The 14,001-nt window shown below is 44.9% G+C and overlaps 1 protein-coding gene across 1 annotated transcript in view; it reads right to left on the reverse strand.

Annotated features, from left to right (window-relative positions):
• The window catches only part of Tpo (thyroid peroxidase), a 49,642-nt gene that overhangs the window by 11,170 nt on the left and 24,471 nt on the right, over positions 1 to 14,001 (reverse strand). Inside the window, exons 5-11 of the mRNA XM_028768804.1 lie at positions 12,241 to 12,370; positions 10,394 to 10,600; positions 9,533 to 10,033; positions 6,877 to 7,135; positions 5,113 to 5,283; positions 1,968 to 2,205; positions 9 to 111 (exon numbers count right to left, since the gene is read on the reverse strand). Coding sequence (XP_028624637.1) covers positions 9 to 111; positions 1,968 to 2,205; positions 5,113 to 5,283; positions 6,877 to 7,135; positions 9,533 to 10,033; positions 10,394 to 10,600; positions 12,241 to 12,370 — 1,609 coding nt within the window. The remainder of the gene's footprint in view (positions 1 to 8; positions 112 to 1,967; positions 2,206 to 5,112; positions 5,284 to 6,876; positions 7,136 to 9,532; positions 10,034 to 10,393; positions 10,601 to 12,240; positions 12,371 to 14,001) is intronic.

The raw sequence follows: 14,001 nt of genomic DNA on the forward strand, positions 1-14,001 counted from the left end.
ACAGGTACTCTGGTGAGGCCAGTGTTGTCACAGATGACGCGGGGGAGTGAATGCTTTTCTAGTTCCTGCCTCTGAGCATCTGTGAAGACATGGCTGTTCTCCCACCAAAACCTGCACAAGAGAGAGCAAGAAAATGGGGTGGGATGTTCTGCTATCTGTTTCCTCATGCACTCAATACTCCCGTGGAGAATCCTGTCATAGGGAAGCCACAGCATGCAGGGCCCACGAGAATCAGCCATTGTGGAAGGTGTGAGCCTGTATGTGGGATGGGCCACAAGCTGACCAACTTGTAGTAGAATGGCTGTGATGATTCTGTATGGGTGCAGCCCTGCCTCAGAATTGAGTGCCGCAACAGCCAAGTCAGCCACAGGAAGACGGGCTTTTCAGTCCAAGGTCCAAGTTTTGTTCTTGTCCCTACCCCCCACCCCCCACCCAGGCCAGGGACATCAGAGAGAAAGAAAATAATGTTAGCTCTCAGAATACCAATATTAATATGAACAAAGCTCCAATTTTCCACAGCCATTTACCATATAAACCATATCTTCATTTCTACTTGGGAACACATTCCCTTAGGAGGGGAGAAGGAGCTGAAACCTGCAAAAGGACTCCAGATGTACAGGACAACATGAGAAGAAGTCTCCTCTATATCAGTTGGTTGGTTGAAGTTTTGGTTTTTGGAGATATTCAGTCATAAACACTAGGGTGAAAAATCCCTGTATCACTCCAGCATCTGCCAGAGAATCTTGGACTTTGCCATTGAACATGACCCCGAAGCCATGTCATACTCAAGGGAGTTTAGGAAATGAGCTGCCTCCTAAGTTTGTGTCTTCTCCTGTCCTAATTATGTCAAGCCACATCATTTTTCTAGAGACACAGTTTCAAGGGAGATAAAAATCTCTAGGGTTTCTTCCAGGTATCTCAGGTGTGAGAAGCGCTGTATCCCAGAAATTAATGGCAATATTTCTAGCAAATGTAATGAAAGAATCCTAAGGATGTGGCTAAAAGCTGAGGTATGCCTGAGAAGCATTCTGATGAGAAGAGAGATGGGTGGAGGCAGGCAGACAGAGAATCCAGTATGTGGGGACTGTTAAAAATACCAGAAAGAGGGCTGGAGAGATAGCTCAGAGGTTAAGAGGACTGAGTGCTCTTCCAGAGGTCCTGAGTTCAATTTCTAGCAACCACATGGTGGCTCACAATCATCATCTTTAATGGGTCTGATGCCTCTTCTGATGTGTCTGAAGACAGCTGTGGTGTACTCATATACATAAAATAAATAAATAAATAAATAAACACAAGAATAAATAAGTTAATAAAATGAAAACAGTTGCTTACTTAAAAAAATACCAGAAAGAAAAGATTCTTTTTTTTTTTAATGTATGGTTCCATAATTGTAATGGTTCATACTTTACATTGCTCTGATCACTATCTGGGGTCATACTACAAGGTCTCTACTCTCCTCTGGGTGCATGAAGTTCAAACATTTAGGCTGAAATGGAGGAAGGAGCGAGTGCAAGGGCAGGTAACTGTGAGGGGCTGGACGTTGAGGCATGGTGGGGAGGCAGGACTGACTGTGTCCGGGTAGAGACTGCTCCTGGGCACTGGCAGGGTCCACATCTGCATCAAGGTAGGCCCATCCATTCAGGGCTCATGGTGTCAGTGAAAGGCCAAAGATGGAAACTGGAGATTGTCACAGTTTGAGCTTTGTCACATGCCTTTTCATCCACATGACCAGCAATATGGGAAAACAACAGTCATGTTTTTAAGTGAACAAGGTATTGTATATGTCTTATAGTCCTTTTGTGTGGTGAAAATTTGTTTTATCATCAAGGATTTTATGTTTGAGAGAAAACCTATCTAGGGTCACTTAAGCACTTGAGCCCAGACCTTGCTGCTCCATACAGCCTAATATGGACCACTGTGCTACACCTGAGAGTGCATACCATATGTACTTTGCCACATGCACTGACCTGTCCCCATCCCTCAGAGCCTTCATCTGCTTCCCAATGATACATGCAAACAGAGGACCAGTGCGGGCCCTCGGCAAGAAATTTTCAGCCAGGCCTCCCAACCAGACATCAATGTTGTCAGCATGCTTGTATAAGTCCATTATCTTGTTGACCACGCTTCTGTTGGCAATGGCCTTGTTCAGCTCAGCTGGTGTCTCCAGTCGTGACAAGCCACAGAACTCTCTCCATTCATTGTAGCCTGTACAAGAAGGAGAGGATAGGTCTGTCTTTACAGAGACTTACGTGTCACCAGTCTACCCATGGCTTCTACTGATCTCTGGAAGCCAGTGTTGTAGAGACACAGCCCTGTCTGCTAGTCCCTGCTGCAGAGTGACCCTGCTATTGTGGCATGACATTCAGTGCTATGGAGTTCAACAGGACAGACCATGTAGCATAGACTTGAAACTCTTATAAGGAGAGAAGTTTGGGGTGAACTGGAGTTAGAAAGGGTGCCAAGTCAAAACACTTCAGTGGATTGGTACTATGACTGGATCAGTCTTTCCCTGTGGAACTATGCTGACAGGTCACATCTTTCTCAGAGCTTCTGGTGCTCCAGAAGGACACTGGCAGCTGATGGAGAACAAGAGCATACAAGGACACTTTTCCCCACCCTCTCTGTTTAGTCTTCATCTCTCTGACTCTGTCTCTGTCTCTGTCTCTGTCTCTCTCTCTCTCTCTCTCTCTCTCTGTCTCTTTCACACACATACACACACAAATACAGATACTTTTACACATATATTCATAAACACAGTCACACTCTTTTATAGACACTCACTCATAGACACACTTTTATACACACTCACACACAGACATACTCTCTCTTATATACACACTCACTCAAGACACCTCTATACACATACACACTCATAAACACATATTGCCTTACACAGATACAGTCACAGGCACATGCGTTCTCTTACACATACAGACATATGCTCTCTTACACACATATACTCACAAGACACACTCTCTTACACACTCACACATAAACACTCAGACACATACTCTACTGTACATACACATATATTCACTCTCGTATACACATACTAATAAACACACACTCTCTTACACAGACACACTCACAGACATACACTCTTTTATATATACTTAGGCACACTCATCTTACCCACACATACACACACTCAGACATACAAACACACACACACACACACACGTGTACATGCCTATCTTTCCTCTTCTCACTGTCTCTAATACTACATACTCTCTACCTACTTGGGGGTGATTTCATCATTGCTGGAAAAGCCCATCCCTGGCCTCCTGGTCCCAGCATCTTTCACTCCTCATTGGCCCTACATGTAGTGCTTTGGCATTGCTGGGTTGCTTTCTTCACTGGCTATGATCTTACAGTACCCTCCTTACAGGCTGCCTTTGGCCTCATCCTTCTCATCTATACTTCTTCTAGAAGTCTCTCCTCCTCCTCCTGAAAGTGATGGGAAATGCCAGTCACCATCTGCTATGGGACTCCACCCTGAGGCACTTAGCAGACAGCCAAGTTCTTTGTCATCATTCCCGTTGCCTGTCCATCCTGCCATCAGCATTCTGTCAGAGTCTGCCTTGTGTTATTTCTACTGGCTTCTGCACCTAGACCCCCAGCAAGTGTTGTATAAACACACATAGAGAAAGGCACTGAGGACCAGGCCCGGTCTTCATGGGGTGGTGAGGCATTATTGGGATAAAAACTTTGGGGACTCATGTTGTGTGGCTAAGGTAGAATCTGAAGAAATTTTGGTGCATCTTCTGGAGTGTCTGAGAAGGGATGCTGGAGTGACAAGAGCCTTGCTGAGCCATTGAATGGGCTGTGGGAGCATCTAGCTCCTGGGAAAAACCACAGAAGTAGCAGGTTACAGCAAACAAAAGCCAAAAGGAGGAAAAAAATCACCAGTGAGATTTAAAATCTGTGGTCTATGAGCACTGCCATTTGATGGTATTGGTGGGAGCTTGAGGATGACAGTTCCCTCTGTCTTGATTCAGGAGAAGCTGGGGTCTGTTTAATGTAGCTGTGTGTTTGATGTGTGTGGTTATGTGCATGTATGTGCCTATGTGTACATGAGTGTGTGAGAGAGAGTGTGTGTGTGTGTGTGTGTGTGTGTGTGTCTGCATTGATATTTGATGCAGCCAAGCACCATACCACATTTTCAAAGCCATAGCTCCTGAGCTTCCTGGTCAACAAAACTGCTCTGTCTCAACTCAGTATCTGCTATGCAGAGCTGGACCTGGTAAGTGGTAGCTCATTGGGAAGTCCCCTCTTTGTTCTTCAGTTTCAGTTGGGTCACCTCAATCATGCCTCTGAGGAGCCATCTTGTAAGATGACAGCTTTCTCCTTTCCTGTCTCCTGAGTCCTGACTCCATTACAGACTGCTTTGGGCCAGACCCTCAGAGAGTCTATAATCTCATGGCAAGCAAAATAAAAGCAGTGAATTTGATTTCTATGAAAACATGTATTCTCACTGCTTGCCCCAGAGGTTGGGGAAATATAGGAGTTACGTCATTAAATATCCACTTGAAGGCTCATTTACTCTCAGGATAATTGAAGCACAAAGAGTGGATGAATTACACTTGTATACTGGAAGAGAACTTTCTCAGGGGCCATAAGCAGCAGACTATGCTGCAACAGCTTGGAGAAAGCAAGTACACCTGGAGCTCAGGGTGAAACACAGAAAGTATGTGGCCTGCCAACACTCACAGAAGGGACCTTTTTTATAACTTCCCAGTATGTATATGCTCTCCAGATCCAAGTTGCTACAGTCCCTTTGAAGGCTGCAGTGATGGAAAAATTACTCAGGAGGACGACATCAAGTGTGTAGTTAGTTACAGGTTGCATACATACCTATAATCCCAGTTACTTGGGCGGCTGGAGCTGAAGAGTCATGAGTTTGAAGCTAGCCTGAGCTATATAGCAAAACCTTATCTAAAAACACAAACACCAACCAAATAATCAAATAAGCAAACAAAACTTATGTATCTATTCCTTTGATGCTAGCAGTGCAATAGATTTGTAGATATAGTTCACTTTATACAAGATACTGACACAGTCAGTTCTTCCTTCATTTCACACTGAGGTACACCATCTAGAGACCTGACAAACCTGGTAAGCCATGGTCCCGGCCCCTCTGCAAGTTTAGTGATGCCAGATCCAAGGTGCCCACATTAGACAACACAAAGAGCCTCTCGGTCAGCTCCTCATTCATCAGCTGCTCCTGTACTTGCAGCTTGGCTGGTCTTGCCAGGAGGCCTCTCACTATTGGATCCAAACCACCTGAAAGACATCACGTACAAATCAGAGAGGTCCCTAGGTCCCTGCTGAGTTCTGGGTACACAGGATAGATTCTCAGTTATAAGGCCTGTTTACTCTTAAATGTCTGTGCACCTTGACCAAATTACCTTATACAATTCCAAGATTTCCAGGTTCCTTAGGATGCTGCCATTAATAGCAACCATGTGCCAAGGATGCACCTTCAACACCTCAGGGACAAGACCTAAGCAAGGTGACATTACTCATATTCATCATTATTTATTTCCCAGCAGTAGAATGTTTAGAGTCAAAGGAAATATTCACTGGCCTCCATTGCCTTGAGTAGTAAGATGTAGCCTGGTTTGGCAAACTCTCAGTTTCTCAAGAACCTTGCTCTGTAACCCACTGGAGTCTGGGCCATCCTCACAGAATGCCTCAAAGGAAGCAAAACAGCCATTTCCCAGGTCTTGCCTTCCTTAGCTACATGAATCCATAACTGCATGCCTATAACATCTACTGAGAGGCCAGTTGCCTTGGGTTACCTCACCCTCCCCGACTCCTACACAATGGCAAGTGTATAATGCATTTTGAACTGGGTAGAGTGACTTGGGAAGACCTCAAACCTCTCTCCCCATGCTCTGCATGAAGGCAATGTGATGATCAGTGGGGAGAGAAATGATGCCAGCTGCCGTCATCTCTACTCTTAAACCTGTCCCTTTACCTACCTTTGAGACAGGTTAGAAATGATCAGAGGGACAGTAAGAATATAGGGATGGGGATGAGCAGAACAAAAACTGTGGGGAAGCATGAAAACAATCCTCCAGAGTAGAACCAGAGAGCTGCAGAGTTTTGTTATAATTGTTATTTGTTTGTTTTTTGGTTTTGGTTTCAAATTCCAGCATCCTAAAGCTCACAGTGCTGGTCTCACCAGAGAATAGGCATAGTGCCTAATGATTAAGACATGACAACAGAATCTATGAGGCATGATTACCAGGACACTTTTACTTCTCTGTCTACAAACACAAAGAGAGTGTACTCTACCTGGATAATCTATTCTGAGCTCTGAAGAGCTCCCAATGTGAGTCAAGGCATTTCTCACAGATGTGTTACCTTTTACAAAACTTTGAACACTGGACTGGAAATGGGGGACAGGGGTGGGAGTATGGCTCAGTCAGTAAAGTGTGATGCATGACAAGCACAAGAACCCGAGTTTGTTCCTCAGAACCCAGAAGAATAATTGTAGGCTGTATTGGCTGTGATTCTGGTGTTGGGGAGGCAAGGACAGGGATTTCTGTGGCTTGTTGGGCCAGTCTAGCTTAATTGGTGAGCTTTGGATCAATTCAAGACCCTTTCTCGATGGAAGTGAATTCCTTTCCTAAGGATGACATCTGAGTTTGTCCTTCAGCCTTTATTTGCATACACATGCACCTGAACAAACAGAAACACACACACACAAACACACACACACACACACACACACACACACGCAGGGAGAAGGCTTTTTATTCCCTCCAAATATTGATAAATTAGATAGCACATGCGTGGAAAGTGAAGGCTCATGTCGGGCTACCCTGACTTGTACTTAGCTGTCAGATTAAGTTAGGAAGATGGGCATACCTTCCTGGATAAGTCTCCAGGGCCTGAAGAAGACATCATGCAGCTGCAACCTGGGGAGGTCTGTGTGGTCCTGGAAGTCAGTGTTTAGTCGTCTCACCAGAGGATGGACTGTGGCATGGCCAAAGCGGAAGGCAGCAGTGGAGAAGATGTTGGACACAGTAGGGTTCACAGTGGGGTTATAGCCTTCATAGGGGCCCACATACTGGCTGAAGGCATCGGGACCCAGGATCTTGGGGATATAATCCCTCATGGTGATGATCTATAGAAGGGGAGAGAGATGTTCTCTGAGCAGGGATGGTGGTCAACACAGCCCAGGAATGCCTGTAGGCCAAGCAAAGGTTAAAGATTAAGCAATAGGAAGGAATTCTGCCTGGGCATCCTTAGGACAGATCATTATAGGATTCATGAGGTTCCCAAAGGAGGACACAGTCCACATACCCATTAGGCAAGAGTACAACCCACAGGAATGTAAGGGGGGAACACTAGTCTGAGGAGGATGATACACAAATCTAGAGAGCATCTTTCCTGTTTATTAACGGTACTAGCACTTTCCTATTGAGAATAGGCTGCTGGGTGACTAATGTTCAGATCAGCTAATACCTTCAGATATGCAGAATTAAACCCTCCATTCTACAACTACTGAGCTCATGTAAGGACATACCCAGTGATTCACACCTCAAGTACTATAGAACTTCACTAAGAAGAAACATGGAACCAGAGTCCTCACCCACCATAGCCTTTTTGTACATGCGAATGGCCAGTTGTGAACCTGTGTGCAGCATCTTCTTGGGCCTTCTTTGGATGACTTGCTAATCCTTACATAGACAATATGACCCCTAAAGGAGGCAGCAGAGAAAGACACTTCTGGGATGATCCCTGGGACCTGCACCTCTAGAGAAACTCAGTACATATTCATGAGGCACCTACCCTTGCCAGCACATCCCAACTATGAGGGAAGAAGAATGAAGCAACAATCCTTGAACCTGTGACTCTTATGTTCAGAGAAGGGAAAACTCCAAACAAACTGAAACTCACCATTGGCCAGGTCTGGAAGTCATGACCAGGGAGAGAATCATCACAGATTCATCTCACAAGACAAGGGGAAGATATCCAACTTTGGGGATGGGGGCTCCTGTTGCTATGGACTGACATCCCACGCTCAACAAAGAAGTCATTGTCTGGCCAGCTCTCTAAAAATGGCAGGGCTTTGAGGCTCCGATCACGTTAGAAAGCTACTATACCAAACTGTTTTGGTTCCACCCTCCTCATAGATACTGATGTGAAGTTCCTAAAACAACAGAAGTACCTGTTTACGTATGCCTGCCAAGCAAAGTTAGGGCTGCTCCGTGAAGCACCTTGTACTCAGAGTTTATGATGAGCCTCCGTTTCAAAGTTTCGTATATCCTCATTTCTACCTTCTTCTCTAGTCCAGCACAGTGTAGGCACACACAGACATATGTATATAAATGAACACACACAAATACAATCCACTACAGAAACATACACACAGAACAGATGCACAGCACAATTTAAACTCACGTGACAAACACCACACAGACACACAAAGCACACAAACACCGAGCATAGATACAGTATACACAGAGCACATGACTCCTTGACCAGAGCTGACAGACACCCAGTGTGCACCGCTGTGTACACATGGGTCCTGGAGTGTTTGACTGCTCCTGTGGGGTCGGTAAAGATGTTCCAGCCCTGAATGCTGTCTGTCTTCATGTCCTCTGGGTGCTCATAGTCTCCTAACAACACAAAGACTAAGGCCTGGTCCTAAGGTGCCTGAGGCCACGGTAGGGTACTCCAGGCTACCCCTTGTAACTGTGTACAAGAGGACAACACTCACTTCCTATTTTGCTGGCAAGATTGAAGTTATCTTCTCCACAGGGTCTCTATGAGGACACAGGCATGATGCCAAGTGCCCAGCACAGAGCCTGTTCTAACCTGACACAGGAAGAGGGTTAGTATAGAGTAAAGTGAATCAGTCCTCCATCACAACCCAGGGAGACTGTGAAGTCAGTCACTACTGCATATTTTTTAGTATGATTTTTCTCTTACACAACTGATCAACAACCAACAGGAATCTCCATTTAAGATCCTTTGGCTTTTTAAAAGAATCATAAAATAAAGATCTAAAAACTGACTTTTAGTTTAAAGTGACAGAATGATTAGGAACTTCATTATCACCAAACCCACAAATAAGCCAGAATTCATCTATACACCCACCTTACAGGGCTGCTACAAAGAGTATTGTGAGCTATAATCTGTTCGGCTCTGCGAGTTCCAAGTACCAGCCGGCAGGCACTGAAGAGTCTACTGCTGGGTACAGTTGTGGGTGCAGGAGGTCTGTGGCTTTATGGTTATTATAGATGACCCAGGACTTGGACAACAAAGCCACAAGGAGCCTCCTGGTATTAGAATCTCTTTGCTCACATAAACTTGTACTTTGGAAGTCCCCGCTTGAGTATCCCAAGGTGATCCTGCCAGAAACTAAAACTGCCCATGGTGGTCCCGATGCAAGCTACTGGAAAGCCTGCAGTGACCCTTCCTAACACACCCCTGGGGTACTCACACACACTTTCAGACATAGGGAAGGAGCATCCACTTTTTCCTGTCTGTACTGCCCCTGCACGGAGCCACACACCTGGTGCAGTGCCCCTACCACCTTGCGTGCCTCCTGGTAGACAGTGTTGGCGCTCCAGTGTGTGTTGATGGCCTTGAAAGCGGCAGCCAGGCGGTTGTGCTCCCGCAGCCACAAGGTGTGCACCGCAGCCAGGGCAGGGACCTCGCTGGCACGACCATCGCCAGCCAGGAAGCAGGGCGTGCGGGTGGCGCGTGGAGCATCAGGCTCTGGAGCGCAGGCGGCTGATGCGAAGGGCAGGTAGGCACGGCCAGTGTCTTGGTGGAGAGTGTTGACACGCAGCAGCCCCGCGGGACTGCTCCAGTTGCGCAGCTGCTTCTCAACGCCAGGGGAGCTCCCGTACACAGTGGAAGCATCAAGGAAGGAGGTCAAGCCATTCATCTGCTGCCTCGGATTGGCTGCAGACAGGTTGCCAAAGAGTGCTCCTTGGTCCCCAGTGCCACAGGCAGCTGAGGAGCGGTAGAAAGGCAGGCATGCAGTGGTCCCTGAGGAGTTTGAAGGAAGCTGTGGCAAAGGGGAGACTGGATGTCACTTCCAGCTCTTCGGTCCTTTTAGAATCTTCAATCATAAAATAAATTTGTGTTGATTAGATGATGGGCAAGGGGTAATACTTATTGCTGAGTGGCAATCCCTGGTTCAGAGCATGCGCACGGAGGGTCTGGGAATTATGGGATAAGTTGCACAAATAAAATGGTATTGTGAACAGGGGTGCGTTGAATGTCCAAGGAGCGTATATCTGGAGGAAGCTCCTGGGGACAGGGAGGGCATGGGAAGAAGACTTTACATTTTATTTCAAGCTTTTCTGTTTAATGTTTTAAAAGTCATATGTCATTTCATACTCAATGGAGAGTTGAGGGAAATTACCTGTATGGGGAAGCAGGGATTTTGGTTCTCACAGGTCAGCTGGCAGTCAACACCTCCCCAGAAGGCTGCCGTGCTGGTGCTCTGTGGTGTGAGAGCAATGTCGTGATCGATGTACTGTCCCCACACTGGCAGAAAATCAGAGTACTGGTCATCTTCGGTCACAGCCTCATTCGAAACTTGAATGAGGTGCCTTGTCACCTCCCGTACCTGGGTAAAGAGAATAGCTCGCAATGGTGTAGTTAGACTGCACTGTGGCCAATCATGGAGACCTTGTGGTCTTAAATTCATGGTGAGGCTCTTGTTCACAGCTCTGGAGAGCCCCGGAAAGACCTGTTGCTGTGGTCATATCGGGAAGAACCAAGATGGAAGACAGACACATTTGGGCTTGGATGCAGAGATTATTCTAGGTTTCCAAGCATGTTCAGTCTAGTCACATGGATCTTTAATTTTTGAGAGCCTTCTTTACTATTGTTAGAGAGTTGTGACTTGGGGTAAAAGACATGGATAGATTCCATGTTGTAGATTTTGGTGAAGGAGCCAGAGAGTAGGCCATAGTGTAGCCTTTAGAAGTTAGAAAAGATGAGGCTTAAGAGATAGGCAATGGTAAGACCATCTGCCTTGCATTGAATGTGCATTGGGCTTGAAGCTTAGCACCCAACCACAAACACATGTGTGAAGGGAGAGGGCTTCCCACAAGAACCTCTAAAAGGACACAGTTCTGAGACACCTTGACATTAGACATTTTAGACTTTTGGCCTACAGAACCGAAGGTTTAAAATTTGTATTAGTATAGCCACTAAAATTGTATTAATCTTAGAATAAAATCAAGAAATGAAAAAATAATAGTCAAGAATTGAAAAGGCTACATGGAAACACTTAAGTGCTGATTCTTGTAAATGTTAATAATATATAAATAAATACAAATTTGTACAATCTCAGAATCAGTATAAAGCTCAAAAGACCTCAGGATTTGAACTGGTCCAATGTCATACAATAGGAAGGAAAACATCTGGTGGAAAGTTAAGGGTTGACATGAGTTCTATGCTTTCTCCCCAAACCTTGGTACCCAACTCCACCTGATGGGTCTTACCAACTACTGGAAATACTTGGCTCTCTCACAAAAAAGATACCTGAAAAAACTGACTATGTACAGGGGTGAATCTCTATTGGAGAGCTTTGTGATGGTTAAGGTGTCAGTCTATAGCTGACTAGGTCAGCTCCTTACTTCTGGTACTGGTTTTCTCTATGCTGATCTGAGTGCCTGCTATCATACATTTTGAGAATTCTGTTGTGGAATATGGCATAGAAACAAATATTGCATTATCCGCTGATGCAAAGAGTCAAACTAGGACTAAAATGAACCATGTTTTGATGACATAGATCAGTGAACCCAATGACAAATGTTGGACCAAAGGACAAGTAGGAAATGAATGCATTCCCTCTCCCAAATATTCCTCCGGTAGCAAAACAGTAGCCAGCATCTGTACACATTTAGTGTGCATGAATGAATTCATTAAAGAAAGTGTGTCATTGCTGAACCTTGTCTTCTACCTGATGAATAGAAGAACTTATGTAAGAATATTAAAGTGCTTATCAATAGGAAATATATAAAATTAGATGAATGTGACTTTAAATCTCAATTGTTCTCCCCACTAGCTGAGTGTATCTAAACTTCAGAGCCTCATCCTGAAGTGTTACACCTCAGGGCTCTAACTTTTTCAGGAGTTTGGGAACACAAGGGGATGTTCTCATAACAGATCATTGCCCTCCAAGGCTGTGGGGAGCATGATAGCATTATGGGAAACCTGTTCCAGTCTTGTTGAAGTAGGTTCTAAATGAGTACCAACCGGGGGCAGTGGGAAGCCATGGTATAAGAAATTAGGGTTCCAGCCTCTGGGCTGACTGAAGCCATCTTCATAGACAGGAGGCAGCCATCTTGCTAGGGCTGTGTTGGAGGCTCCCCATCTGGGGTGATCTCTGTGGAAACAAATGAAGGGATGTGTTTGAGATGGAAGAGAATAAAGAAATGTTGAGGTCTCAATACAGTATAAGTTACTCAAGCTGATACACTCTGGTGGCATCTCTAAGTCTCTAGGTAGGCCTTAGCAGCTGGTCTTCCTTATGGATTTCTCTGGGGTATGTAGAAGGAACTGACTTCTAGAACATTAGTCTGTAACCTTCCTGAGGTAGAGTCCTACCTCAAGGAGCTCTGGTTACTGATAACTGCTTCATACTGCTCCTTCCCAGGAGACTCCCTCCCTAAGGCTTCTCTCTAAAGCAGGGCACTCATCCTTCTAGAATGTACTATGGGGGCCCTACTCAGTGGGCAGATATTTGGGGCATTCAAAGGGACTCTTTGAAATATTTTAATATTTAAACACCTTTAATCAAGTCAAGACACATCCAGGTCCCTTGTGCTCATCATGATGATGATATTTCTACTAGAAATAAGGTACCTAGGAAATTATCACAAGCGAGAGGACTACGGAGGGGATACATATTAATATGTGTCTTTGAATTAAAAATAAAATTAGACCTTTTTCTGAGTTAATTGCTTTGAATTAAGAATGAGTCCTATCACCAAGGCTAAAGGGGGGATGTTTTCCACACTCAAACTGATCTGTGATTTTATTCTTTGATCAAAGTATAACTTGGCAAAAATATATTTAAGGTCCATATTAAGACAAATGTGAGTTGATCAACCTTTACTGATTTTCCAAGTATGTCAGGGACAGTGCCTCTAAGCCAAAGGGCAAAGAAAGGGTATATTTAAAATACTGTTTGACACGTTTTCTCCAGAAGCTGAGAAATTGAAAATATTAACAATTGGCGGATGCTTTTCAAGTCTTGTTTAAGTAGAACAACCACATGGATTTTGTTGTTTTATGATAGACCAGTATGTGTTTGGTTCTGAGATGGTCTCATGTAGCCCAGACTGACTTTGAATTGACTATGAGCAACCTTGAATTTCTGATCCTCCTGCCTCTACTTCTCCAGTAGTAGGATTATAAGCACCTCTTAACCATGTCCATGTACAATGTATGTAGTGCTGACACTTAAAGCCAGGGCTTTGTGCCTGGTAGGCAAGAAGTCTACAGACTGCTGCTTCCCTGGTCCCAGAAAGTGATTTTAATGAAAGCCTGTTTGTATGTTCCTTTTCTTGTATATCTCAGAAAGAATTTTGAAACCCAGATTCAATTTTTGTAATAAACTTCTTTTGGTCACTGTAAGTTCACATGTACAAGGTTCCCCAGATTCCTTTACTAAAGAGAGGGAAGGTGGCCGCTGTCTGTCTACCTCCTGCCCCATAACAGGGAACTGTGATCAGTGACTTAATCCAAGTCCTGGAAGTTGGAGGGATAGATCAGAAAGGAGCAGAAGGGCAGAGCAGAGTTTCAGAGCTAAAGGTGGGTGGGTGACTACTGTTTACAGCTTGAGAGGTCACAAAGAGAGGGATATGACATAGAAATGCCTGAGATTTTGACTTTGAAAAGTGTTATCTGCATTCCTTCCAGGGAAGCCGGTAGGCTACTCCAGAGCCTCTCTTTTTGCTCCTCCAGATCCAGTGCCCCGGTTTTATCCCCAGGTCTGCAGCTGAATCCAATGCC

Source organism: Grammomys surdaster, unplaced genomic scaffold (assembly GCF_004785775.1).
Source record: "Grammomys surdaster isolate TR1022 unplaced genomic scaffold, NIH_TR_1.0 188, whole genome shotgun sequence".
In the NCBI taxonomy this organism is placed as follows: domain Eukaryota; kingdom Metazoa; phylum Chordata; class Mammalia; order Rodentia; family Muridae; genus Grammomys; species Grammomys surdaster.